The sequence below is a fragment of the Myotis yumanensis genome, unplaced genomic scaffold (assembly GCF_028538775.1).
Source record: "Myotis yumanensis isolate MYYU_CA2020_CCGP unplaced genomic scaffold, mMyoYum1.0.hap1 SCAF_17, whole genome shotgun sequence".
NCBI classification, from domain to species: domain Eukaryota; kingdom Metazoa; phylum Chordata; class Mammalia; order Chiroptera; family Vespertilionidae; genus Myotis; species Myotis yumanensis.
Window position 1 is genome coordinate 5,456,834 of NW_027223768.1, and position 26,251 is coordinate 5,483,084.

The window sequence follows — 26,251 nt, forward strand, 5'->3', positions numbered from 1 at the left end:
AAAAAATAAAAAAAATAAACTGAATGGAGGACTCAGTTGTTCCTTATGTGGCCTAGATGTGCCTGGCAATCTGGGGAAGTTTTCTTCAAATCCAGGCAACCTAATTCCAGCCACTCCCTCCTACCCCAGCCTTGAGAAGGCACACACTTCCTCATTGGGGGCGTGAATTGATGAGTAGCTAAATGTTTGTTCAAAAAGCAGTCATTCTGTGGTACCGGAGGGAACCTCAAGAATGACTGTGAGGAGGTGGGTCATGGGGGCTGGCACCGCCCACTGGCTCACTCCGCAGCCCCTGAGTGGACAGAACGCTTAACCTTTCACTCCTTACATTTACAATCGGGTAACCGGAGTGTAAAATTCTTGGGCTTCCGCCGAACACTTTCTGAAAGTTCGGGACAGATTTAACGTCGGTCATAATGCAACAATGCCAACTGTTCAGCACCAATTGCATTCTCTGAGCCCCCTAGTCCTCAGACTTGATTTTCACGCTCATGTAAATCGTGCTGGCTATTTTAAAGGAGATTGAGTTTCTACTTTTAAAAGATTAATAACTTTTAAATCACGGCATACAAGTGCATTTTGTTGTTTTAAAAAACTAAAGCAACGTCTAACTAGACAATGAAAAATGAGCAATTTGTATCCTTTTGCCCTTTTCGTCTGCACTGGCTCTCCAAGATTTTGGAAGCGAGCGATTTGTTAAGCGTGAGGCTTAGAACCTTAGGTTTAGATTGCCGCTTTGATAATGCCTTATGAAAATCCTTTAGGTTCTGGGTATGGTGATGTAGAAAAAGAAAAAAAAAATGGCTCCAAATCCAGGGAAAAAGAGAAAGATGAGCTAGGAACCATGCGCCTCAGGGCTCCCAACTAGTTTCCGACTTGGGTGGTGGGTCGGAGTGGCCGCGGTGTCTCCCTCGCGTCTGGCGCTGAGCTTCCGGTAAAGACCTTGAGCCCCTTTCGGCCAAACTGCCTGTAGAAGCCACAGGTCCCTTTAAGGCGCCCTGCGGGCTGCAAAAGGGGCGCCGGGGGCGGGAGGAGGGTTCCCTAGCGCGCGCCACGTGACTGGGCGGCCAAGTGCGCTGGCGAGTTTGACAGAAGTTTGAATCGGCCTCGGGGGCTTTCTGCGGCCGGAGGGGCAGCGCAGCGGCCGCCACCTCCGCGAGCGCCAGCGACCCACCCCGCCAGCCTGGATCCCGGGCCACAGCGGGCTGCTCGCGCTCCGCCACCGCTCGCGTCCCCCGCCGGTCCGCAGCCCCCTGCCCGACCCCGGACCCCGCAGCCTCCGGGCGAGGGAGCCGAGCCCCCGCGCAGCGCCCGGGCCCCGCTGCGCCAGCATGTCCTCGACGGAGACCGCGGCGAGTCGCCCGGCGGACAAGTCGCCGCGCCAGCAGGTACTCCGCGTGCCCCCGGGGCGCTCACCGCCCCCTCCACCGGTGTGTGGGAACCCTTATTCCGCCCCCTCTCCTGGGCGTGGGAAGGAGAAGGGGGACCAGCGCTTTCCCGGGGTCCCCCCTGCCCTGAGCCCTGGACCTCCCTGTCTTCGCAGGTGGACCAGCTGTTCGCGGGGCTGCACTGGCGGCGGCTGGAGGAGCCGCTGGGCTTCATCAAAGTTCTCCAGTGGGTGAGTGGCTGCCCAAGCCGCGGGCTATTTCGGGAGCCTGGGCTGTGACGCTGACCCGAAGCAATGTGGCCGGAGTGGGGGCGGAGGGGGCTGCAGGGAGGTCCGGCGGCCAGCAGCCCGCGGAGGGGTGGGGGCAGCGACAGGTGGGCGGGGGAGGGGCGGGCTGGGGTGGCTTCTCCCGCACTCGGTGGCAGGAGGGTGAGAAGCGAGGCAGGCGGAGGCTGGGATTCGGTCCTTCTATGTGCAAGGAGCCTGTGCCCGGGGCGCTCACATTTCACCGGGGCAAGAGGACCCGAGCGTAACCTTTCCAGAACTCTGATCCTGCACATACCACTCCTCCATGGCGGGAGGGGGAGGAGGGCAAGGGGGATGAGATGAGGAACGCCACGGAGGGCAGAGGAGGGAGGGAGGCAGAGGATGGAAACCATCTGCACCCAAACCCACCAGGACCTGGCTGGGCCTGCAGGTGCACTGAGGGGACAGGGTCCCGGCTGGCAGGTGCCCCGTTGAGATCACTGGAGTAATCTGGGTTCCTGTAACTGAGTGAGGGAGTGGATGAATGAATGAATGGAGTTTATGACTCCAGGATTAAATAAAAGAAAAAATAAGATAGAATAAAAGCCTCGGTGTGGCTAAAATGTGGCTTGTAGAATAATATAGACCATTATGCTGGGAAGCTGGGGCCCTGGTTTCCACATCCGGACCTGCCTTTTCAGCCTTGTGACCTTGGGCAAGTCACTTCTTTGGACTTTGGTTTCCATCATTAGTCCAATGTTGATCACAACAACCCTAGAGTCCCCTTCTGCTCTCGATGGGTTGGCGTGCTGGAATATTGCCCTTCATTAGACTTACCTGTGACCTTGAAGAATTCACCTGCCCAGGGCCTCAGTTTCCCCTGTAATGATCCAGGGCAAATACAATCTTCCTCCTTCACGGGTCCTTTGAGACCCTGTTGTGCTCTCTGTCCTTCCCAGTGCCCAAGGCCTGCTGGGTATAAGTAAGGAATGTGGACAGGTGCAGTCACTCGCTCGAATCAAGAAGACTTGTTGGGAGCATTTAGTGTACTGTCACAGAAGGGATTTCAGTTGGACTATCCACACACCAAATGGTGTGTGAATAACGTATTGATGTGCTTTCAGCACAGAAGTCATCGAGGGAGTAAGTTACCCTTAATACGGAGGAGGATTGAGTTCTAAAGGGCTTTTAACTCACTGGAGACAGGAGTTAGCACCGTGTCACCAATTCCTAAGTCCTCGTTTGGACGAGAATCATCAAATCTGGAATTCAGGGGCACTGGTGCATTTGGGGTTATCTGTGGATATCTGAGACCCTGACTGGGGCTCCGGGCCAGCCTGGGGAGCTTCCAAGTGCAAACTCTGGGCCCTGGTGGGGACTTTCCACTCTCCTGCTGCCTCAGGAGCAGTTGGACAGACTGCTGACTGAGCTCTTTCACCTCCTCCCTTCCTGTTCTGACCCCCCTACTTGCGTACGGGAGGGGGCCATATAAGCATGATATTAGGGCTCTAAGTGACTGCCGTCCAGAGCTAGGGGGCCGTTCTGAGCGACCCGGAGGAGCACAGCCTGAAATGTGAGAGCACAACTTTATCATTAAACTAGACAAATGGGTCTAAGGAGATTTGAGAAAGACTATCAAGGGACGGGGGGGAACAATGAGGTCATTAGACCATGGAATCATCTTCCAAGGGGGGTTCCTGCAAAGCGCCCTTCTTCAACCCTCTCTCCTCGTCTCCACCCTTTCCCCACCCCTTGCCCGCAACATTCCTATAAAGGCTGCACAAAGCCATGCCTGGGAGGACGGATGGCCCAGTCACCTCCCAGGTTCAACACTGATCCCTAAGAGCTGACCCACCTTGATGACCCTTTGATGCCCCCCCAATCTCTTAGAGAGGAGGATACACCTTTCTGCCGTCATGCTAACTCCAGGGGCCCAAGGCTGGACTTTGAACTCGGCCTTCATTGAACCAGCAACGTCTTAAGGAGACTTGACTCGCTCTTACTGCCGTCCTCAGAGCACGTTTCATTGCCTTGAGCCTCTGCAGATGAGCTAACGTGAAAGCACGTAGGAGCCAGCACCAGAAATGACAGTGAAAATGTCATTTGGGAATTTTCACTCATTTCCTGCTTGGAGGGATCAAATGCTCCTGACTAGAAAAGGAAAGAAAAAACCGCCACAAACCTTGATAATTGAAAACATTTGTTGTCATTATTACCAAAAGCAAGGGTTTTACTGTCATTCTAGTGAGAAGAAAATGATACTTTTTTTTTTATTAGTGAGGAACTTGGCTTAGTGTGTCTTGAAAATTCAAAAATTAACTAATCTCACCTCAATTCCAATTCTGGCCTCGCTAAGTCTATACTAAACTAGTGAAATAATATGGGCATAGACCAATTGTTGGAGAACTTGTTTTTTTGTTCAAGAAAGGGGCAAAAATAAAGCAGACTTTGAGGTTGTATGGGCTTTGGTTTAAATCCAGCCTCTTCTGCTTCCTAGGGAAAGTGATGAAACCTTACGGGCCTCGGTTTCCTGTCTGTCAAGGCGGGCGAGGTCTCCTGTGGGCTGACGGGAGGGCTGCAGGGGGTGGTATCTGTAACGCATCGAGCATTCAGGAAGATCCCGTGAGCCTGGCGGTGTAAGGGGTGCTCCCTTCCCTCCTATTCCCGACCTCCCTTGTCCCCTAACTTCCCCCCTTAAGCAGACTGTCAGCTAGACTTGTCCTTTGGTGAGGTTATTCAAATGTCGCTGCCGAATCCTCACTTTGAGGGTAAGGTACAAAAGGATTTCCTGCATTACTGAGTCACTGTTGCCGTAAGAAGTCACATTATTGTCAACTGGGTGTGCCCGGGTCTGTAATTCACCTTGGAGGTGCCAAAGCCCCTTACTCGGCTCTGGGGTCTCTGACTGCAGTAAATGTGGGGGATGTGAAAGCAACTCATCAGACTCCGTGACTCCAAGGAGATGATGGTGCAAGTAGGACTTGGGGGAGAACTTGTCTTCCCGTTAGCACACTAACACCGACCGGGCATGTCCGTGTTCGCAGGACTGGCCCGGGAGTATCCCCGACAAGCACGTGAGCACCAAAGTGGAGCTTCATCTTTAAACTGGCAAGCTTCCTCCGCCATCGCCCCAAAGGAGAGGCAGCGGCAGGAGGAGGGGGAGGTGGCGGGCAGAGTACCAGTATGTATGGTTGGCACCAGAACTCCAGAGACCCACCCCCCACCCCTCGGGGACTCCATCTCTCCTTGGTTCCTGGTCTTTATGACCAGTCGGCTCAACTCAGAGCCTTGTGCTTGGTGACAGGGGTGGTTTCAGTCCTTTCCTGCCATCCCTGTGGCCCGGTCACCTGGCACAGTTAGGGAAGAAAGCTACGGAGGTGCAGAAAGGAGGAGGGGGCATCTCTCTCTGCTCCATGCCATCCTCCCTGCACGTAGCAGAGACCTCTTTCTTCAGCCTCAGCCACCCTGCGGAGCAGGGGTTTTGTCTGTGTGTTTGAGCGTGACACTCCCCCTTCTGGTGTAAAGTCTTGCGAGCAGGCAGAGTCTTATTTATCTTTATGTGTCCGGCACCTGGCACAAAGTGGATGCTCCATGATAAATGAATGAGCGCAGTAGCAAGAGCACTGGACAGGGAATCAGGATATGTAAGTTCTAAGCCTGGCTTTCGCAGCGGCTAAATGTGACCTTGGGCAAGTCACTTCCGGGAATTCAGTTTCCACCTCTATGAAATGAGACCGTGGCGCTCGATAATCTCTGAGATCCTTTTTGCTCAGCTGCTCTGTGAACCTGTGTGATTCTCCTGCGAGTTCTCCCTTCCTCCACTTCTGTAGCAAACCGTCTGTCACCTGGCACCAGCTGACTGCGACGTTCAGACTTAATCATATATTCTGCTTAATAAAGGGTTAGAGAAGGTGTTTAGATTCCCGACTGTCAGAGAATCGGCATAGAAGAGAATACAGTTAAGATGAAAGATATTATGGGTGTATTTTTCCCAGCAAAGAATCATAAGTCAGGGTTCAGGACTGTCAGAACCTCAAGGCTGTCACCTCGACATAGCAGACCTTCCGGTGACAATGGAAGAGTTGGATAACGTGCCGTCCAGTATGGCACCTACTGGTCACACGTGGCTCCTGAGCACTTGAGATGTGGCTCGTGTGACTGAGCAACTGTTTTAAGTTTTATTTAATTTTAATTAATTTTCATTTAAACAGGCATATGTGGCTAGCAGCTACTGTCTGTTCACTGCTAAGCATTAGTGCCTAGAGCAATTCCTGGTACATAGTAGATGCTCAATAAACGTCACCTTTCTGAAGATGCCAGGAGGGCCTGCCAAGAGAATGCTGGTGAAGAGACCGTTTCATAACTGCCCATTCCATTGCCCCAGGTTAGGAAGACTGTACCTCCATTCTCAGGGAACCCATATGGGGCCCTTCGCTGATGGAACAGCCAATGGGTAAAAATACATCCATCTGTGCTGTGCTTTCTAGAACACGACGCCCTAATGTGTCCAGTTGGACATCAGAAGCCAAGAGGAATAAAGAGACGGCTCAGAGGAATCAGAGAGCCACAGAGCTGACAGAGGTTAGACAGTGCCTCTGAGACGAGTTCCGCTGGGACACCACGGCGACTGGGAGGATGTGAAGGGGATGACGCAGAGGCGTGGGCGACTCTGGCAGGAAGATGAGCACCGGGCTCTGTAGCAGCCTCAGAAGTTTCATTCGGCGGAGAAGGCTTTCAGGCATTGGAGAGAGAGGTTGCACTGCCTCCTCCCCTGTTGGTTTTTTTTTTTAAGTAGAGACAAGTCTTACTTGTCTGAACTAAACCTCCTAGAAAGAAAGAGGTGCCCAGCATGACATTTAAAAGGGGGATCGATGGCTCCATCATGGAGAGGCTGTGCCAGGCCAGGCGGTGCAGGGTGGGGCCCTGGCACGAGACACCGTCCTGGGGCCGGGCGCAGCTGCTAGCTAGGCCAGCCAACAGCAGGCAGCCCTCCCCTCAGCGAGTGAGAGGACTGCAGACTTGGAAAGGCCTCCAGATGACCTCCTCCAAACCCTCACTTTACAGGTGAGGACACTGAGACTCAGAGCAAAGCGAGGTCACCCAGCTCATTTGTGACGGGGCCAGAGTTCTAGACTCCCGATCCAGGCCTCTTCGCCGCCTGCCATCAGGGCATTAGCCAAACCATGCGCATGTAACTCTATTTCCAACTCTGGATGCAGGACGAGGGTGCAGATGAGCTGTCTTCTAAGTGCTTAATGTCCAAGACACGAGTCACAGAAACTTACAGAAAACGGACAATTAACAGAATGAACTCCCCTTGTAATTAGAATGATGACGTCACAAAGACGCCAAGGAAATGGGGCTGAGCTGATGATGTGGGAGGATGAGGTTCCAATTTCTCACCTCTGCTAATCGAAGTTTGTTTCTCCAGAAGGAGATTCTAAAACCACGGCCCTGGCCGGGTAGCTCAGTTGGTTAGAGTGTCATCCCGGTACGCCAACGTTGTGTGTTCAATTCCCGGTCAGGGCCCATACAAGAAGCAACCGATGAGTGGATAAGTAAGTGGCACAACAAATAGGTGTTTCTTTTTCTCTCTCTCTCAAATCAAGAAATTTAAAAAAAAAAAAAAAAAAAAAAGAAAAAATCATGGAATGAGGTCATTTCATTTCCCTTAAGACTCGGAGGTTCAGTAAAGTGAGAAGGAAACAATTCAAGTTGCCTGAAACACGTCCGGTTCTTAACCCTGAGCAATGGCAGCATCAACCAGTTACAACAGGAGACACCACCACCAGGGAGGCAGGAGGCTGGGAGGGCGAGTGGAAGCTGCTTTTCTCTGGGCTGGAGCCAGGACCCTCAGCACCACCCCAGCCAGCTCTGCTGCTGGCCATACGCTGGGGCAGCAGCTCCGCCCTGCCCTTCTGGCCCCCCTGAAGGCCAAGGCAGGATTGTCCCCTTCGGCTCTGCCTCCACTGAGGCAGGACGTTAGCCACAAGGTAAGGACTCAGTGATGGCTTCAGAGGAGAAATGGGAAGCACTCCGAGTGGGCCCCATCGTGGTGAGAGCCGGGGACTCTATTTCCAGGCGCCTCTCCCTTGGGGAGGAAATTCAAGGCCAGCTTTGAGCCAGAAGTTTCCGAAAGCCTAACGCTCTGTGCTCGTCATCACCTTAAGAAGGTGGTCGGTCCCCCGATGTCACATCCGATGGGGAGATGGGGAACCATCCATTTCTTCTCTCTTCCCTCCCAGACGCCATCGAAGGCGCCTTATGCATTTGGCTGTTGGGTCCAGCACCCTGTGCGGTGAACACAGCACCGGAGGCTGGAAGACCAGCGGAAGACCCGGGTCTCCCCAGGAGGGACTGGATTAAAGGGACCCCCCCACACACACACACACCCCATACCTACGCTGCTTGGTCAGAGGGTGGTTTTGCGGGGCCAGACCTCGGCCGGCTGAGGCCTCTGACTCACAAGGCTCCCTCTCCCCCAGCTCTTTGCTATTTTCGCCTTCGGGTGCTGCGGCTCCTACAGCGGGGAGACGGGAGCCATGGTTCGCTGCAACAACGAAGCCAAGGACGTGAGCTCCATCATCGTCTTGTTCGGCTATCCCTTCAGGTGAGCGGCGCCGGGGTGGCCCCCGCACAGCCCGGGTCCTGACCCGCTAGGCCTCTTCCTCTCCCAGATCGTGGGGTGTCCCTCCAGACCGGGTCCTTCCTGCCCTTTAGGAACTTCAGACAAATGACCAGAGAAAAACACAAGGGGAGTCAGACAGCCAGGGTTGTAACCCTGTCCCAGTCCACGGATAACCGAGGGCAGGTATCGACAGCCACAGAAAGGACCCACGCAGCCTGGAGGAGGTGACAGGAGCCTGGGCGGGGCTCGCTGCCCCTCAGAGCCTCCTTCCCACCCTGAAGGGAAGGGAGCGTGTTAGTACTTAGACCCCAAAGAGCAGGTGTGGGTGCTTACAAGGAGCACTGGCCCCCAGGAGGGAGGAGGGACAGCCTTCCTCAAGGCAGGGGGAGCCCAGGTGTCCAGAGGACAGTGGGACAGGGCCACCTTTCAGACATTTCCAGTAGCAGCAGCCGAGTTAGATGAACGGCCTCTTGCATATACTGGGATGTGTGTTCTCCACTTTGTTCGTCTCACTGCGGCCTAAGGAAGGCCTGGGAGGGGGTGAGTCGGGCGTCAACGTGGCCACCACGGCTTGGGCCTTCCCTGGGGCAGAGCGAGCTGATCTGGGGCTTGGCTCCCAGAAATAGATGGACTATATATACTGGGGTCGTGACCTGAAGGGCCCTGGAGACACTTGGAAGCGGAGTCACCGTATCTGGGCGGCGGGACTGAGTGTGGGGTGTGGCATCCCTCCCTCCACACCCCTTCCTGGCTCTGGGAGAGTGGAGGGTGAGGAGAGCACAGACGACCCCGGGGCAGGATGCGCCCCCCCCCCCCCACTCAGGAGGCTCCCCCCCCCCCCGCCCCCGCCCCCGCCTGCGCTGCAGGTTGAACCGGGTCCAGTATGAGATGCCGCTCTGTGACGAGGAGTCCACCTCCAAGACCATGAACCTCCTGGGGGACTTCTCTGCCCCCGCCGAGTTCTTCGTGACCCTGGGCATCTTCTCCTTCTTCTACACCATGGCCGCCCTCGTATTCTACCTGCGCTTCCACCGCCTCTACACGGAGGACAAGCGCTTCCCGCTGGCGGTGAGTGGGCCCGGCCAGGAGGGCTGGGGTGGAGACTGAGGCCCGAGCTCGTGCCCTGGGACCCTGGCACCTGCCAGCTGTTTGCTGTCGGCCCCTTCAGGTGCCCCCCACAGACCCGTGGAGGCCCGAGTCCCAGGGCTCTGCCTGCGCCAACCTCCCAGCATCGCTTGGTCTCCTCCCCAGAGGCACCGTAGCATCAGGAAGTGGGCTCTGGCCCGGTGGCACGGGTGCCGACCTATGAACCGGGAGGTCACAGCTCCATTCCTGGTTAGGCGCATGATTCCCAGGTGGGGGGCTCCGACCCCGGCATGGGGTGTGTGGAAGGCAGCCGATCAATGATTGTCTCTCATCATTGATCTTTTTATCTCTCTTTCCCTTTCCCTTCAATCAATAAAAATTTATATATTTTTTAAAAAGATGAGAACTTGCCGAAACCGGTTTGGCTCAGTGGATAGAGCGTCGGCCTGGGGACTGAAAGGTCCCAGGTTCGATTCCGGTCAAGGGCATGTACCTGGGTTGCGGGCACATCCCCAGTGGGAGATGTGCAGGAGCCAGCTGGTCGATGTTTCTCTCTCATTGATGTTTCTAGCTCTCTATCTCTCTCCCTTCCTCTCTGTAAAAAATCAATAAAATATATTAAAAAAAAAAAAAAAGATGAGAACTTTCCAAACAACGTCTTGGTATATAGTTAGCCTGGCTGAGTGTTAGCTAGTATTCATATTCTCCCCTTCACCGTCTCCCCAGCCCAGGCATGTGGGCGGGGGGGGGGGGGGGGGTGCCCCCTCTGCCGCCAGCTGCCTCTGAGCAGAGGTTGATGGATGGAAAAGCTAGGCTGTCCAGTCATTCATTGTACTCCTGAACCTAATACAATGTTGTATGCCAACCGGGACTGGAAAATAAATTTAAAAAGGGAAAAATGTTTTAAAAATTTTAAGGAAACGCAGGGAAGGGCGAGTGGGGAGTTGAAGACATGTGGGTTTCGGGTGACACTGACCAGCAGATATGCCTCAACACACTGTTACCTGAGCTCGGTTGGAGGGCACAGGCAGGGTGTCCCGGTGGCGGGATGCCTTCGGTTGGTGACAGTGAAAGTTTCCGAGACCATCCGGGCTCCCTGAGGCTCTGGGCAGATGGAAGGGGAGCTGTCCCGGGACCCTGGGATCCCAGTGCGTTAGAGCAAGAGGGCAAAAGTGGGGGTCCCAGGGCATGACTGCATTTGCTGTGCCTCTGCTCCTCCAGGACTTCTGTGTGACCGTCTCCTTCACCTTCTTCTGGCTGGTGGCTGCAGCTGCCTGGGGCAAGGGCCTGACCGACGTCAAGGGGGCCACGCGGCCCTCGAGCCTGACCGTAGCCATGTCCGTGTGCCACGGAGAGGACGCCGTGTGCAGTGCCGGGGCCACACCCTCCATGGGGCTGGTCAATCTCTCCGTGGTGAGACCTGCGGCCACCAGGAGGTCTCGGGGAGGCAGGACTATCCCACCGGCCAGGGCTGTCCTAGCAGCAAGTTCTGAGAACAGAGGGTGCCCCCACAGCTGGTGTCTGCTACCCCCGGAGTCAGCGCCCCCTGCGCCTAATGCTGGCTGCTGGCTTCTCGCTGACCCTGGGAAGACAGACATCGGGGATGGGGAGAACCCGAGAGCACTTAGCCTCCTGTCCCTTCCTCCTGCTGCTGCTGCCTTCCCATTTCCCCTCCCTCCCCCCACCTCCAGGCTCGCATGCCCCATTTCTCCTGGAGAGAGAGAGAGAGAGAGAGAGAGACCAGACCCAGAGTGAGGACTCAGACCTCCAGGCTGGAGAAGGCTTTGGGCAGTGGTGGGTCCAGCTGGCACGCATATTTTGGGCCATCCCGGTTTTTATAACGTTGACATATTTTCATATCAGCTGGTAAATAGCTGAGGCCTCGAGCTTTTCCATTGTCCCCTGTCATCCCAGCCACCTCAGCCCTACCCCGAAAAGGGCCTGTACCCCGCTGGAGGCCCAGTTAGTGTCTGGCACACCAGGGAGCCTTCTAGACCTTGCTGGAACCCCGCTGATAGGTTTCACCCTGCCCTGACATTTTATTGTAAAAATTCTCCCGCATACAGCAGAGCTGACAGAGTTTCACAATGAACACCCACGTCCTCATCACCTAGCCTGTACCATGAACATTTTACGAGACTCGCTTTATCACCTATCTGTCCGCCTCTCTCCATCTATCAACCCGTCTTATTTTTAATGCATTTCAAAGTTAATTGCAGGCGTCAGTACACTTCCCCCTAAATGCTTCCTGCTGGTAGGCTTTTAAATATTGTGAATAAGTATTGGAATATAGCCCTGGCTGGGTCCCTGCCAGGCCTCGGCCCTAGGGAAGGAGCACCTTGGACAGCTCTGGCCACACCCACCCCGCAGAAGGCTCTGGGAACTGGGTCCCACATGTGCATGTGCAAGAGCGAGAGCGACAAGGACCTTGCTCCTTTTGTGCTTTGCACAGCACACTCCACCCCAGGGGCCAGAGTCTCCTAGCGACCAAGCCACAGCTGGGGGCATCTGTATACAGAGTTAGACACTTTCACCAGAGAACCCCTTAGTGGGTGATGGCCTTGAACTCTATCTCAGTATCCAGTTTTCTGTTAGTTTTTGTGGCCCTCTGCACCTCTCCCCAACTGCCCCCTCCACAGGTCCTCCCCTCCCGGTTCCCACGATGCTCCCTCACTCTTCTCATAAACTCCCCCGATGTCTTTGCAGCTCTTCGGCTTTATCAACTTCTTCCTGTGGGCCGGGAACTGTTGGTTCGTGTTCAAGGAGACCCCGTGGCACGGGCAGGGCCAGGACCAGGGCCAAGGCCCCAGCCCCGAGAGCACAGCTGAGCAGGGAGCCGTGGAGAAGCAGTAAGCAGCCCCCACCTGGCTACTCCCGAACAGGATGCACCTCTTCAACCACCTCGGCTCCCAGGACCTCCCTCTTCTTGCTCCTCCAACTCCCCTCCCCCGCCACTCTGGGCTCTGGGCTCTGAGAAGTCATCCACGGATGGGCAGGCAGCAGCTGTCGGGAACCTGGGCAGCCCTCCCGATGGCTTCCTGTCCCTCCTCCGCCGGAGCCCCCCATGGCAGGAACTTCTTGTCTACTGCTTGGACCCCGGCACCTGACCTAGGTCGTAGGGACCCTCACAGCTTCTGCTACAGGTGAGGGTTGGAGGCAGGAGACCAGAGTCCTGAGACTGGTTCCTAGCGGCCACCTCTATCAACCTGTCCGGCTTCAATAAAAGTGGGGGGAGGGGAAATTGGCCAGCCTTCTTCCTGGTCCCTTGCCTGGAGGGCCCACCAGTGCTTTCGAGACCCCTCTTCCATGGCTGCCATCTAGGCCTCGTGCCTGCACTGCTCACCACAGAGCTCTAGTTCAGTGTGCTCCCCACTCTCCTCTGGCCTCTGCTGCCCGCTGAGCCCACCATGTGTGAGCCGGGGAGGCCCACCAGCCTGGCAAACAGCCTTCAGAGGGTCCCGGTGCCTGAGACTCAGTGGGGAGCAGATACATTGCAACTGCGTTGAAATTCAAGAAACTAAAGCCAGGAAACTTGCCGGGGAGTCAGTTTCTTCTATTCCCTCAGTCCTCCGGCCCCTCCAAGCTGGGGCTCTTGCCACCAACTCTCTAAACTCACATTGGCCCTCAACTCCTTACCTTCCTCCCTGACCTCCCTCTTGGGCTTGGTCTCACACTTGGGACACAACCTGAGGGGTCTAAGAGCACCTCCATCTCAGCCCTCCCCTCAACCTCTCCGCCCATCTCCCTCCCCCTTGGGTGTGAGGCATTCAAGATCCTTTTCCAAGTCTGGCCAGGCCTTCCTTTCATTCCTGTGGGGCCAGACAAGGGCTTTGGAAAGGCCCAAAGGACCATTCGTGAGGCTAAGTTGCCCCGGACCCCAGGACATGGATGGATGGGCCCATTTCTTCTGCATTCTCTGCCCCTCCCCTCTCCTTCTTGGCCCCTCTTTCATACTTCCCCTTCTCACCTTACCAATGGACCTGCTCTCTCCCTTTGCCCTCCTGCCTCATCCTTCCCAGGCCCTATCTCCCCACCCCGTCCAGGGCAGGCCGATGCTATTGGTGCTTCTTCATTTCGGGACCCAGTTCCATATTTGTCTTTGGTGTGTCTCCTCTTCCTGGTACCGCCTTCAGTCCCTCTCTGAACCCCCAGGCCTAAGACACAGTGCCGACAGGGTCAGGGCCATCTGTCCCCCACCCGGCTCCTACCCAGTCTGCCCTGGCCACAGGGTTGCCCAGAGAAGGATGAAGAAGGATGAATCCAGCCATTTTCCAATCCCAGTGCCAATTAGCCCATTATCATCCCCAAAGCGAATGTGCCTGTGCCAGTCTCTGCTCAGGACTGAGTCAACCCTCCAACCTCCTCACCTCCCTGAACGCCATTCACAGGAATATGTGCATTACTGGGGTACCCAGGGCCTTTGCCTTTGGGCCAATCATTTCTTCTCTGGGGCAGAGTCCCCCCGACTTGTGGGGGTAGATTTATACCCTCAAATACTGCAGAGGCCTTGGGAATAAGACTTAGGCCATTTTGTTTTGTTTGGGCAAAGGGATTTGAGGAAAGAAGAGAGGTTACGGGGATGAGAGTGTTTCTAAGTCTGAACCTCTCTCTGTCCTGAGCTGTCCCCATGGTTACTCAAGGACAAGGAGGGACAGTTTTGCCTCCAGAGACCCAGAGAACAAAGGGGTGACCCTCGTTTTCTCCGAGCTGGCCCCATGGGGGTCTGTGAGCAGCTTCTACTGGAACATTGTTTGGATTCTGTGTACGTGTTTATAATTTATTTACAATGTGATGGATAAAGTGTTCTCCTTTGGGGGCCGGAGTTAGCAACCGGCCCTTCAGTGGGGAAAGGGTGGGTACGCACTTCTGCCAAGGACCCCTAGCTCAGCACTTCCCCTGGCGCAGAGCAGGCTTTTCCCCTCAAAAGCCCGGCTTCTTATCAGCCAGAAGTCCTTGATTTAGGTTATGGCCTCTCTCTCTCCCCCTAAGAGGAAAGGCAGGGCTAGGCTGAGTGCCCAAGGACAGGGCTGTCCTCATAGGATTCATGTCCCCTCCAACCAGGGCTGGCAGCACTGCTTTGCCCAGTGGGGCCAGAGGTAGAAGAAGGTGTCTGGTTTCTCCAGCTGCTGCGGGAGGCTAACAGGCAGGCCCTTTGCCCTAGTGAACTCTGACCCCGCCAGGCTGCCCACCCAGGACCTTTCCTGAACATGAGTTCCCGCCGCCACCGTGGCCACAGGTCTCCTGTCTCGGGATCACAGGGCGTGGGCGGGAGGAGAATGCTGCATGTTGTTTTCTGGTGCTTGTTATCACACATTGGAATAAACAGTGCTTCAAGCATTTGCCACGAAGGAGCCAAGACTGGAGCCCTTCTGGGGATTTTTATTTCCCTCTTCCTCCCCTCGCTTTAAGTTTTTGGACAAATATCTGCATTTCCACCAAAACATCATTCTGCCCTCTCCCCTCCCAAGCTGGAGAATCTGCAAACTGAAGAGCGGCTCCGGGTGACATCCCTTTTGGTGGCATCAGTTCGTCCAAAGAAACCAAGACTCATTAGCAAATTTAGAGAAAACTCAAAAGGTGTGTGTGTGTGTGTGTGTGTGAGAGAGAGAGAGAGAGAGAGAGAGAGAGAGAGGCCTCCACAATGCTGTTTTCATTTGTTCTCCTACCATCTGTGACTCAGACAAGCTTCCTGCTGGAGTCAAGGGGACCATATGCTTGCCCTCTTCACTAGAAAGGTTCTCGCTACACCAACTTGCACCCCTCTCCCCTCTGACAGCCACACGCTACGTTTACATTCCCTAGAAAAATACACCTGGGTACAATCTTACGTTCAATGTCACCAGGATCCTGGACACCCTAGGGGTCGCCTCTGGTTCTCAGGTTAGGATTCCCTGCCCTCAGAGATCATTCTTGAGGGGGAAGTGAGAAGGAATCTGTGAGTCTTTGAGTCACAGACCTGGATTTAATTGCCTCCGATTCGATTCCCCCTTAGCGGAAGGCATGACTATGGGGTGAAATGTGAGGGGTTGAGGAGGAATAAGAGAATGCGTATCTTTCTTCTGATGTGATGGGGAAGGGCGGGCTTTTGTGTCTTGATTGTGTGAGGGTGGGAAGAAATGTTATCCGCCGAGAAAAAGGAAGAGGTGGATCCTTAAGGTCTTTCCCAGGTCTCAGCAAGGAAAATGACAGATCTGATGAGAAATCTCCCTATGCCGAGGCTCTGGGAGCAGCCCCTCCAGCAGACAAAATATTCATTAGGAAAAGAAGCCAAAGTGATGGATGGAGTCAGGGTCCAGCCGGGGCTTGGGAAGAGGCAGTCCAGGATATCGATCGCAGTGCTCAGGAGGAGAGAGTCGATCAGCAGAGATGCTGCAGACCCAGTTCCGGGGCTGGCTCTGGCTCCGAGACAGCCTTCTGTCATCCTGACAGGTGATCTCGGTCAGCTCGGCTAGGTCCCCTCAAACCCGGGCAACGCCATCCAAGCCTCCGCTCCGCACCCGGGCAGCGGGGCTCCCTTCGGGGAGGCACAACGCGGGAGCCGAGGACCCTCCCCCACGCCAACCCCTGTGTCCTTCAGCGCATCGTGCAGACTCCCTCCCCCTGCCCTTCTGCTTCACAGCGCCCACCTCCCTGCACCTACCCAGTTCCATCTACAGGGGAGCGAAGTCGCTTCGCAGCCGCCAGCCCGAGCAGGGGCGCCAGCCCGCGGGCGGAGGCGCGGCTCGGGGGGCCGGGGCGCGTGTGCGGTGAACTTGAGAGAGTGGGCCGGCAGCGGGAGGAACGTGTGCACCAGGGTTAGGGGGGGAGGTCCTGGGGCTTTCGTCTCGTTTCCCCCCATCACTGTGCATTTCGGAGCTCTCGATGCAAACTCGGTGGGCAGCAGCACCTCCTGCAAGACTACATTTCCCAGAAGGCTCTGGGGGAGTGAGTGCGAGGGGCAGGCGGCCCGCGCTGCGCCTGTGCAGAGAGGGAGCCGAGAGGTGGGAGGGGGAGGCGTGCCCGCGGCGGGGCGGGGGAGGGGGCCGCGCGGCGGCGGCGCCGGGCGGGCGCGCGTCCGCGGCGGTGATGGCGGTGCGTGAACGCGCGGCGGCAGCAATGGCCGCTCTGGAGCGGCGGGTGCCGAGTCTCGATGACTTCGCGGGACAGAGCTGGAGCTCGTGGGTGGAACGGGCCGACCTGCCCGCGGCCGACGGTGAGTGAAGCTCCCCTAGAGTCCGGGGACCCCATCCCTGTCTCCCCTCCCCCCTTCGGGTCCCCGCCAGCTGAGGGGAGCTGCCGACGGGAGCCGCCGTCCGGCTCCCCGGCCCCCCAAACAAAGGACCCACCGGGTCCTAGTGCCCGCCCGCTCCCCCTCCTTCGCGCCTCCGGGTCCTAGCGCCGGGTCTGCGCCCGCAGCCCACCCTGCCCGCCTCTGCCTCTGCCGGTGCCCAATACCTGTCCCCACATGTGCTTGCTTTTCTCTTTCTTCTTGCTTGCTGCCCCCCAGCTCCCGCCCCTCCTGCACCTGCCTCGGGCTTTCCCCATCTGCAACAGTCCTCTCCACGTGTTTCCCACGCACCCCACTTCCGTGCCCTCCTCCCCATCCCCCTTGTTCCTTCGCCTTCTGCCCCACGCCTCCTGCTCCTTTTCCGCTTCTGCCTGCCGCCTGGGATGCTACTGGACCCCTGCCTTCTCCGCATTCGTTCATCGGTCCGCCCGTCCATCCATCCATCCATCCTCCCTTCCTCCCTTCTGTCCATCCACCCATGCCTCCAACCCACCGTCCTTTCTGGGCCTCTTGCCCTACCTCTTGGCGCTCTTCCCTGAACCCCACCTTCTCCAGGCCCCTGGGTGCCTTTGGTGATCACGCTGGCAGCCCCCTTCTCCTGATCTTTGTGTCCTGGGCCCCAGGGAGCACCTGGCCTCGTGGCCTTTGAGGTGACAGCAGGCATCACGCCCCTGAAGAAGTTTGCAAGTAAGAAGAGGCGGTGGAGGAGGGCCACTCCGTGCGGCCACTGATGACACTTGTTCTGCTCTGAGACCCGACTCCCTGCTCAGTTCTGTCCGGCCCTGCATTTTCACCCACTTGAAAGTGGGGGCTGCCCCTGTCTCCCACATGCCTAACCCACCACCCCTCATATCTGGAGATTATATAAGACTGTCAGCGGTCTTCTCCACCTCGAAAGGGGCACATCTGTCGGTAGCCATCGGAAGCAGACCTACACGGGAGCCCTGGCCACTGGGACTGCCCCGTGCTGGGTGGGCAAGGATGGGGCCATTGTCAGGGTCTGGGTGCATTGAGAACCGGAAATGGAATCAGCCGGTTTGGTGACTCAGAATTGATTTTTTTTTTCCAAGGGACAGGGAGGGGGCGTAGAGGAAGGAGGGGAGAGGAGTCAGGTAGGGGGATGGGGCAGGAGCTGCTTTGCACAACTAAGATCCACCCAGAAAGTGAGAGGTACAAGGGCAACCCTTGCCCAAAACCCCCTAAAGAGGGAAGGGGCTCGCATTACCGACCAAGGGGACTTGGAAGATGCCAGAGGCCCCAAGACATCAGCTTCTCTGCACTGTGGCCATCCTACCCGTGCAGGACCTGGGAAGCTGGGTGTAGCTTTGACAATGCCATGGTAACCCAGGTGGAACAAGATTGAGTTCGTGGGGATGGGGACCTGGGAGAGCTTCTGTTAGGGATGCCCCGGAGTAGCAGAAAGGACCCATCTGAGAAATCTCAAGAAGGGACCCGGGGATCTACAGGAAAATATGTTCAGGACTATTTCCCATTTAAGTGGGGAAGATACTGACTCACAGTCATGCAAGCAGTTGGCCGTGGGACCCGGAACCTCACCTTGGAGGCTATAGGAAAGGTGGCTGGATCCCTCCTAACGGCACCAGTTCCTTCCAGAAGTAGCAGGTGGAGGAAGCAGGAGCCACTGCAGGCTCCCCTAGTGGTGCTGAGCATCAGGATCTCGTCAGGGAGTGTGGGCTTCCTACTGCCCCGCTGCAGGCCCTGGGCGGGTAGGAGATAGATGGGGCTTCTGGGAAGGAGGTGGTCCTTCTGAGCTGTGTTTTCTCCTCCAGGGGCTGAGCTGGAGGAGACTAACAAAAGCACGAAGAAGTTGGATGCCATGACCCTCATTAAAGAAGGTGGGAGTCAGGACCACCTTCCCCTCTGCCCCACCTCCCAGGAGGTGGCTGTTCGGTGGGCGGGGCGGCAGGTCTGGGATCCTCTCTCTGATAGGTCTGAGTCGGCTCATGCGCCTGGCTGCTGGCACCTGTTCTAGGAGATCCTAATCATAGGGGGTCATGCCTACTCACCCGGAAGCCCACATTCTTAGGGACTGCTTCGATTGAACTCTGGAAGCTGAGAACCTCCAGCAGGAAGCCCGTCATGTCAACAGGGAGGGGCAGTGCTCCCCGATCTCACAGGGAAGCCCTGGGGTCCCCAGCCCCAGTGATGAGGGCTTCTGTCATTGCAGACATGTCCATCTTCGGGCACTGCCCGGCCTACGACGACTTCTATCTGGTTGTGTGTAACCACTGCAGCCAAGTGGTGAAGCCTCAAGCTTTCCAGAAGCACTGCGGTGAGGGAGCCCCGGGGCGGAGCCGCTGGCGGGGAGGGTGGAAGGGAACCCCCAGGACGGGGTCAGCTGGGAGGCCTGAGTGTGAGGGAGGGCGGCCTTGGGGATAGGGAGGTCCTGGGGGTGGCTGCATAGATCGAGGCAGGTTGTTGGGGTTAGCGTTTGAGCAAAACTCCCAGCAGTTCTTTCTAGTGGAGTGTAGGGAGAAGAGCTAAGAGATCCGGGAAGCTGGGCCCTAGAATTTTGAGTCCTGAAGGCTCAGGTTCCGAGGGGAAGGAGGCCTGTTAGAAATCTAAACTCCAGATTCTCTGTGTGAGTCTGTGAGCAGGGTGAGCAGGTCGGGAAGGAGGCAGTGGGTTACTCACCTCCGTTGCTCTCTCCACCTCCTGGTGACAGAAAGAAGACATGGGCCCCTCAGCAAGCTTTACGCCCGGGCCCCACCCCCACCTCCAGCCCCTGCCAGCTCTCAGAAATGCCATGTAGTGAATGGGCAGGGCCCCGCTTGTAGGGCCCCAGGTTCCACCAAAACCTCCTCCAGGGAGAAGGGCCAGGGGTCCCGGAGCCGTGGCCACCCACCACCCGAGAAGAGCCAGAAGGACAACCTCTGGTAAGGAGAGGCTGGAGACGCCCCGAGACCCTGGCCCAGCCCGGGGAGGGGCTGCCAGATGGGGCAACGGGGGGCGATGGGGGGCCATGGGCACCGTTCACAGCAGGGGGCAGCCAGCTCCGTAGGCAGCCCCTCCTGGGTGCTCCGGGGAATAGGGGTCCCCCCTCCCATGTTCTGCATCCCTGCTGGAGCCCACCCAAGTTCCAGGGCTGGGAAGTGTTTGGCTCTGGGCTAGAGCCCAGGCCCCAGGCCCAGCCTCCCTGCCCCCGTCCACACCCTCTCTCCATGTGCAGCCTGTTCGTGCCTGTGGTGAATCTGGAGAAGATGTCTGGTCTCCCGAAGCCCGATGGCCCCGGAGTCAGGGTGGCCCCGCCCTCTGCCTTCCTCAGCCAGCCCGGCAGCCTCACCAAGGACTCCCCTGGGAAGCCCCCCATGGCGCCCCCTCCTAAGGAACTTCCTGGCAGAGAGAGCATCAAGATAACCCCCGGCGAGGGCCCCAGTCACCGGGCTGACGGCAGCCCCCCTGAAAAGGAGCCTGGTGGGGCCAGGCTGCCCCCTAAGGCCCACCGGAAAATGGCCCGTGAGTAGTCGTGGTTTGGGGGGTCAGGAAGGTAGAGTGGGGACTCGTGCTCTGTCCCTGGACCTGATGGAGAAGGGGCAGAAAGGAGAGGGCCCACCGTCGCAGGTGGCCAGGGTGCCGGAGCCGCTGCTCACCTCTTGACGTGGGCGCGTTTGACCTGCTTGCTCTCTGGGAAGCTTCCCTCCAGCCAGTTTCCCAACCAAGGCTAAAGGGGCCTGTGCCCACGCCGAGGACATGACTCTTCCTCGCCTTGGGCTGCTGACTGCCTTGTCTCCCCGGGCGCCTCCCACACCCGGACCCCTGGCACCCAGATGTCTGTGGCTGCCTGTGTGTTTTGATATGTGTTGCCCTGTTTGGGGCTTGGAGTCCCCATACGGAGTGCCTGGGCTGTGGACGGGGCCGGGCGGGGTCTTGGGCAGCAGAGAGCTGCTGGTGTGGAGATGTTTCTCCAGACGCTGCCACCTTGCACTGAGGGGCAGGGGGCTCTTCGCCTGAGGCCCAGCTGGCCTCCCGCCTCCTGAGGCCCCCCTGGAAATGCCCTTGAGACTCACTGGAACCGCTCTCCCCACAGGGAAGGAGTGCGACCTCAACAGGCAGTGTGGGGTAATAAACCCAGAGACCAAAAAGATCTGCACCCGCCTGCTGACCTGCAAGGTAACCCCCCCTCCCCCCACCCCCCCACCCCCACACAGGGAGGGAGGACGGCACAGACCTGGGCCCTGGGCCGGGAGAGGAATGGAGCTGTTCTCCAAGATCCAGCTCCAGGGCTGGGCAGGGGGAGGGGAGGCTGCCCGCAGTGGGCCTGGAGTGGGGGCAGCAGGCCAGGGGTGGCTCCCAGATCCCCCGATTCCGAGGAGGGTTCTGGTCCTGTGGGGGAGTGAAACAAAGACACACAGACACCCCCGCAAACACACTCACATCCCCTCTCTCTCTGCTTGCCCAGGCCAGAGCACACCGCTGCCCCTCACCCCTGCTCAGCTCACACCCCCTCCCCACCCCTCCATCCTGCTGTGTTCTAGATCCACTCGGTGCACCAGCGCCGGGAGGTCCAGGGCCGGGCTAAGGACTTCGACGTGCTGGTGGCAGAGCTGAAGGCCAACTCCCGCAAAGGGGAGTCCCCGAAGGAGAAGAGCCCAGGGCGCAAGGAGCCGGCTCCTGAGCGCCCCTCCCAGGAGCCCCCCTCCTCAGCCCCGGTTGTGGCAGCGGCGGTCGCTCCCAGCAGCATCTTCTCTGCTCGTGCCAAGCAGACCTATCCCTACTGTGCGCTGCCCAGGTACGTCCAGGATCCAGCCGCATCTCACCTGGGGACACTCGGCCCCAAGCCATCAGGGACCCCTGGAGACAGGCCCAGGGAGCTCGCTGGAAGATGCTACTCATTCCGCCCCAAGTGTGGGGGGAGACCTGGGGCCCTGGTGGGTGCGGGAGTGGGTGACTCCCTGTTTCTAACCAAGCTGACCACGGTGCCCCAGCCTCTGGTGTGCCAGTTCCAACACCCAGGATGAGAGCGGTTTCCCAGCTGCTTGCGACAGGCCAACACTCGGCACTGGGGAGCCGAAAGGGTCAGGGAGCTGAAAGGGTCAGGGTCCTGGGTGAGGCGGTCCTACTGTGTATTCATTCGCTGGCCCCTTCGTGTGCAGAGGCTGCGCTGGACCCTGGGGAGAGCCTGCCTTGCGGAAGGAGACACACACGCCTCTCTGCCTGTAACACGGGCAGACACGAGACACAGGCTCAGCTCCCAGACAGGCTCCCAGGAATGTGTGATGCGAGAAGGGGGTTGAGAGAATTGACGGGGCTGACCAGAGCTGGGTGCAGTTAAACTCAGAAGATTTTCTGGAGGAGGCGAATCTGGAGCAATTTCCCCCAAGGAGGCAGGGCCTGGGAAGTGAAGGGCTGGGGAGAGAATTCCCTGATCTCTGCCTCTCACCCTGTGAGCTCTGTTGTTCCCTCCCTTCCTCTCCTCCCTTCCTCTTTGTCTGATGGCTCAGCAGGGTGTCTGCCCTGCTTTTTGAGCTGGGCGGGTTCAGGGATACCCCCACCCTGACCCACGGCTGTCCCAGCGCCCTCACATCCCCTTTGGCCCTTCCAGGTCCCGGGCCTCCTCTGAGAGTGAGTTGGATGATGAAGGCCCCTGTGGTGGTGATGGGGACCCAGGCCTGTTCCCCTTCCCCCTGCCCCGGGGTGGGGCCCAGGCCTCCAGCGAGGAGAGTGAGGAGGAGGGGACATCTGATGACCTCCACCTCCCCCCTGACTGCCATTATGCCACCCGGCCCCCCAGGCCACAGGCGGTAAGGACCTGGGGCGGGGACCCGGGTGGGGGTGGCCCGGCCCTCCCTGCCCACGGTGTGCAGGGGGGTCAGATCCTGTGTGCAGGTAGGTGCCCGCCCTGCATCTCAGGCCCACTGACCCCATGCCTTCCCTCCGTCTCCAGTTCTGCACCTTTGGGAGCCGGCTAGTGAGTCCAGGGTGCTACGTGTTCAGCCGCAGGCTGGACCGCTTCTGCTCGGCGCTGAGCTCCATGCTGGAAAGGCACCTCAGCTCACACATGTGGAAGTGAGTTTCCTGGGCTCAGAACATCCCCAGGCCCCAGGCGTACGTGGGCCTCCGCAGCCCTCACTCTTCACATGGACCCAGGGGTGTGGCTTGGCTGCTGGCCAGGAAGACCCCGGCTACAGGAAAGGGGTGGGGGTTCGGGGCAGCCCGGAGCTGGGCTACCGCAGGGCATGAATGGGGGTCCGGGAGTGACGCACTCTTACCCATACTTCCAGCACCTTTTAGGAAACTAGGATTAGGGGCTGCTCCAACATTTAAAAGGATGTTCTTAATGGGTCTCTATTCTGGCTCATTCCTGCCTGTCTGTCCCTGTGCCTTCTCTCTAACCCTCAGTTCCAGCGTCTCCCAGCAGATGGCAGCACTGCCAGGGCTCTGGGCCATTTCTAGGTGGGGCAGAGGCTGGTGTATGTTGGTGGAGAGGCCCTCTTGTTTGCTTGACCTGACCGTGGCGCTCTCTTTCTGCTGCAGGAAGATCCCACCGGCAGCGGAGCCTCCATCCCACCTTGCCAGCTCCCCACTCCCTGCTCCCCCGAGCCCAGCCTCTATGGGCAGCTGCCCCCACCTTCCGGGCCCATCCCCCAGACCTGCTTGCCCAGCTTCCACGCCCCCCACCAAGGACAGCCTGGCCCCCAGCTACCCTGCCGGTTCCCCCAGTGTGGCAGCCGCCTGCAGCCAGGCGGAGTGCATGGGCGGGAGCCAGGCCATCACCTCGCCACTGCCTGCCAACACGCCCTCGCCGTCCTTCAGCAAGCTCCCGCCTTCCAAGGCCAGCAAGTCGTCCAAAGGCAAGGACGGGGCCGAAGTGGAGGCGCCTTCCCGGAAGCGAAAGTTGTCCCCTGGCCCCATGACTTTCAAACGGACCTGCATCCTGGAGCCCCCGGGCAAAGGCAAACCCTCCGGCTGCCGGGGCCTCTCGGCCAAGACTAAAACCGCGCTGGGCGTGGGGCTCAACGGGACGGTGGGGCCGAGAGTGAAGCGGGCAGGGCCCCCGGACTGTCGGGGTTCCCCTCATCAGCCGCCCACACCAGTCAAGGCTTCTCAGCTGGACAGCCAGGGAGCGGCCGGCCACCCAGCCAAGGCCCTGCCGAGCACCTGCCTCTCCGAGGAGGAGGCGGCCAAGAAGCGGAAAAACCTGGCCACGTACTGCCGGCCAGTGAAGGCCAAGCACTGCCCGGCGGGCCCCCCCGCCGACGCGGCCTGCTCCGTGCGCCGCAAGAAGCCCGGGCCCGCCCTGGCCTTCGAGGAGAAGTGTTCTGCACTGAAGGTACCCGCCCAGCTCCCCGCAGAGCACGGGCAGCGAAGGGGCAGCAGGGTGAGGGTGGAGCGCTCGGTGGGAACTGACGCAGACAGGTGCTGAGTGAGTGTTGGCGCAGGGAGGGGAGGAGAGGGGGCCATCGCCAGGGAGAGGTGGGCCAGCTCACTGCTAGGTGACCCCGGCTTTTGCTTCATGAGCCTTTCACTGTCTCCGCCCGCTCCCTCAGGCAAAGGAGATGCTGCCTTTGCCTCCCCCCCCCCACACCCACTCGTGCTGTCATCAGAGGCCACTCTGACTTGGCTGTGGCCTTGAGCACTGCAGCTACCTCTGCCCCTGAACGAAAGGAAGCGTGTCTCCATGAGCTCTGATAAAGGTCTGGGCGTGGGTTGAGCGTGAGCCTGGAGCTGTGGCCTAACCGCTGCCCAGCAGGGTGCCTGGGCCCATCTTGCTCATTGCTTTTGGCCCCTGGGCATCAGCATGGAGGGGCAGGGACAAAGCTCAAGGTCCACACAGGCGTGCATGGCACCTTGCACACACCCCCACTTCCAGGTTTTCAGGTGCCAGGCAAGTTTTCCAGGGTTTCTGGGAAAGCCAGCAGCCAGCTTTTTTTTTTTTTTTCTCTCTGTTGATGGAGTCCGGGCATAGCATGGATCTGTCCACAGGTTCTCAGCCAGTAGGGAGTTACTGGCATGGGAAGGGGGTGCTTTCCTGGGTTAGGCATGGGCCAGATGCATGCCAACACCTCGTACCTGTGTGTGAGTGGTGAGTGTGACATCTGCCCACAGCCCAAGTGTGTATGGCACACACGTGGGCGTGGCTGTTCTCCGGGCCCGCCCTGTGGGCTGGCGCTCAGCCTCCTCCTGGCCCAGCTTTCCCCACCAGGCCAGCGGGGGGAAGTCAGGCCTTAGCTCTGTGCTCCACACAGTCGGCCGGCCGAGCAGGAGGACTGCAGGCCCCCAGCTGACCCTGTCTCTCGCCTCTTGTCTCCCTGCAGTCAAAAGCCCATTAACGAGAAAGTGCCTGCCCACTGCGATGGAGCCGCCAGCACCTCCTCCCCTCCAGATCCGGGCCCCAGGCTGCTGCCGCTTTTTATAACTTTATATTATTTTTTTTAAGAAAAAAAAAAAAACCTCTTTAAAATACCTCAAGACTGTCTCCCTGTTCTGTTGCTGCTAAGAAAAATATAAAAACAGAAACCTAGAAAAGGAAGGGGAAAATCTATAACAAAATGAGTGTCCTTACTGTCCCCAGCCATACCCAGGAGGCTGAGCTGATGGAGAACCAGCCTCCAGCCTTCCTCTCTCTGTCCCCTGAGACAGTGGAAATGGCCGGGGTGTGTGTCACTGGGAGTCTTCTTTCCAGGCAGGGTGAGGAGGCATGGCTTTGAGCGAGCAGGGCTCCCCAGAATCTTGACCCCAGAGCTCACACCAGTCCTATTGGGAAGGGAGCTTGACAGGAAGGGGAGCCACACCTCTGGTTCTGCTCTTGGGTCTTTGCCCCGAGGGTCTGTGGGGGTCAGCCTGTGGCCCTTTCATGATCTTTCTGCAAGCCTGGGCCTCCATCGCGCCTCCGAATTACTGCTTCATTTCTTCAGCTGTTCCTGCCTCTAACTAGCAGCTCATCTTCACCACTGCGGGAGCTTGAATCGAGTTGGTAACGTCTCAGAATGTCCCTGCCTGTTTTGGCCTCTCCCTGGCCATTGGGTTTGCCCTCAAGGAAAGGGTATAGCTGAACCAAACCTTTTGGGGAGGCAGGAAGGGGAGTGATGTGATCACAGGACTCCCGTGGTGTGGGAGGCCCTGGTCCCTTAGGATCGCCTGGCTCCCCTGGGGCTGAGCAGATGGTGTGGAGGCGGCTGGGGCTGGGAGTGCCCTAGTTCCTCCATTTGTCTCGTTGGGGACAGTGATTGTGCAGATAGAGCATCGTCAGTCAGACTGTTGGTCCTCAAGCCTGAGTTCACTTGGGCGCAGGGCACGGTTTTCCCCCTCGTCCTTTCCTTTTCCTCTCCTCCGCCTTCAGGCAGGAAGGGATCTTATTCCCTGAACATGACAGAAGGAGGATGGATGGAGACAGTGGGCAGCCAGGGAATGCCAGCATTTACTGGTTCCAGTGTCTTGGTTCAGTGTCGCCAACTTGTGACTTGGGGTTTGGGTGAAATCAGTTGTCGAACATGTGATTTCCGCCGCTGCCCGAGACATAAGCCCTTGTAGACCAAGGTCCTGTGCGGTTGGCGTAGCAAACAGCGGCCCAGGAGCTGTCCAGTGCCCGGCGCCCTTGGGCTCTCCCGGGCGGCTCGCTTCCCCCCGTCCCCCAGAGGGCGCTGTGGGCGCACCCGCCGCACCGCCGGGCGTCCGG

At 58.2% G+C, this 26,251-nt stretch overlaps 2 protein-coding genes across 2 annotated transcripts; both read left to right on the forward strand.

The window, feature by feature from the left end:
* Nucleotides 1-1,139: 1,139 nt before the first annotated feature.
* SYPL2 (synaptophysin like 2) lies at nt 1,140-14,697 on the forward strand. The gene is made up of 6 exons (XM_070396483.1): nt 1,140-1,388; nt 1,544-1,618; nt 8,119-8,243; nt 9,128-9,329; nt 10,569-10,760; nt 12,054-14,697. Exons 1-6 carry the CDS (start codon nt 1,332-1,334, stop codon nt 12,198-12,200), a joined length of 798 nt encoding a protein of 265 aa, XP_070252584.1. The 5' UTR covers nt 1,140-1,331; the 3' UTR covers nt 12,201-14,697.
* A 1,579-nt stretch (nt 14,698-16,276) lies between these two features.
* ATXN7L2 (ataxin 7 like 2) lies at nt 16,277-25,270 on the forward strand. The gene is made up of 11 exons (XM_070396739.1): nt 16,277-16,539; nt 18,405-18,470; nt 18,803-18,907; nt 19,301-19,511; nt 19,805-20,091; nt 20,663-20,745; nt 21,111-21,364; nt 22,178-22,376; nt 22,520-22,641; nt 23,110-23,905; nt 24,891-25,270. The coding sequence occupies exons 1-11, from the start codon at nt 16,413-16,415 to the stop codon at nt 24,903-24,905; spliced, it is 2,265 nt and encodes a 754-aa protein (XP_070252840.1). The 5' UTR covers nt 16,277-16,412; the 3' UTR covers nt 24,906-25,270.
* Nucleotides 25,271-26,251: the final 981 nt, after the last annotated feature.

Coding starts and splice junctions, on each gene's coding strand:
- SYPL2 (XM_070396483.1), top strand. CDS start 1,332: ATGTCCTCGACGGAGACCGCGGCGAGTCGCCCGGCGGACAAGTCGCCG. Junction 1,389..1,543: donor ACAAGTCGCCGCGCCAGCAG/GTACTCCGCGTG, acceptor CTGTCTTCGCAG/GTGGACCAGCTGTTCGCGGG. Junction 10,761..12,053: donor GGCTGGTCAATCTCTCCGTG/GTGAGACCTGCG, acceptor ATGTCTTTGCAG/CTCTTCGGCTTTATCAACTT.
- ATXN7L2 (XM_070396739.1), top strand. CDS start 16,413: ATGGCGGTGCGTGAACGCGCGGCGGCAGCAATGGCCGCTCTGGAGCGG. Junction 16,540..18,404: donor CGACCTGCCCGCGGCCGACG/GTGAGTGAAGCT, acceptor TTTCTCCTCCAG/GGGCTGAGCTGGAGGAGACT. Junction 19,512..19,804: donor AGCCAGAAGGACAACCTCTG/GTAAGGAGAGGC, acceptor CTCCATGTGCAG/CCTGTTCGTGCCTGTGGTGA.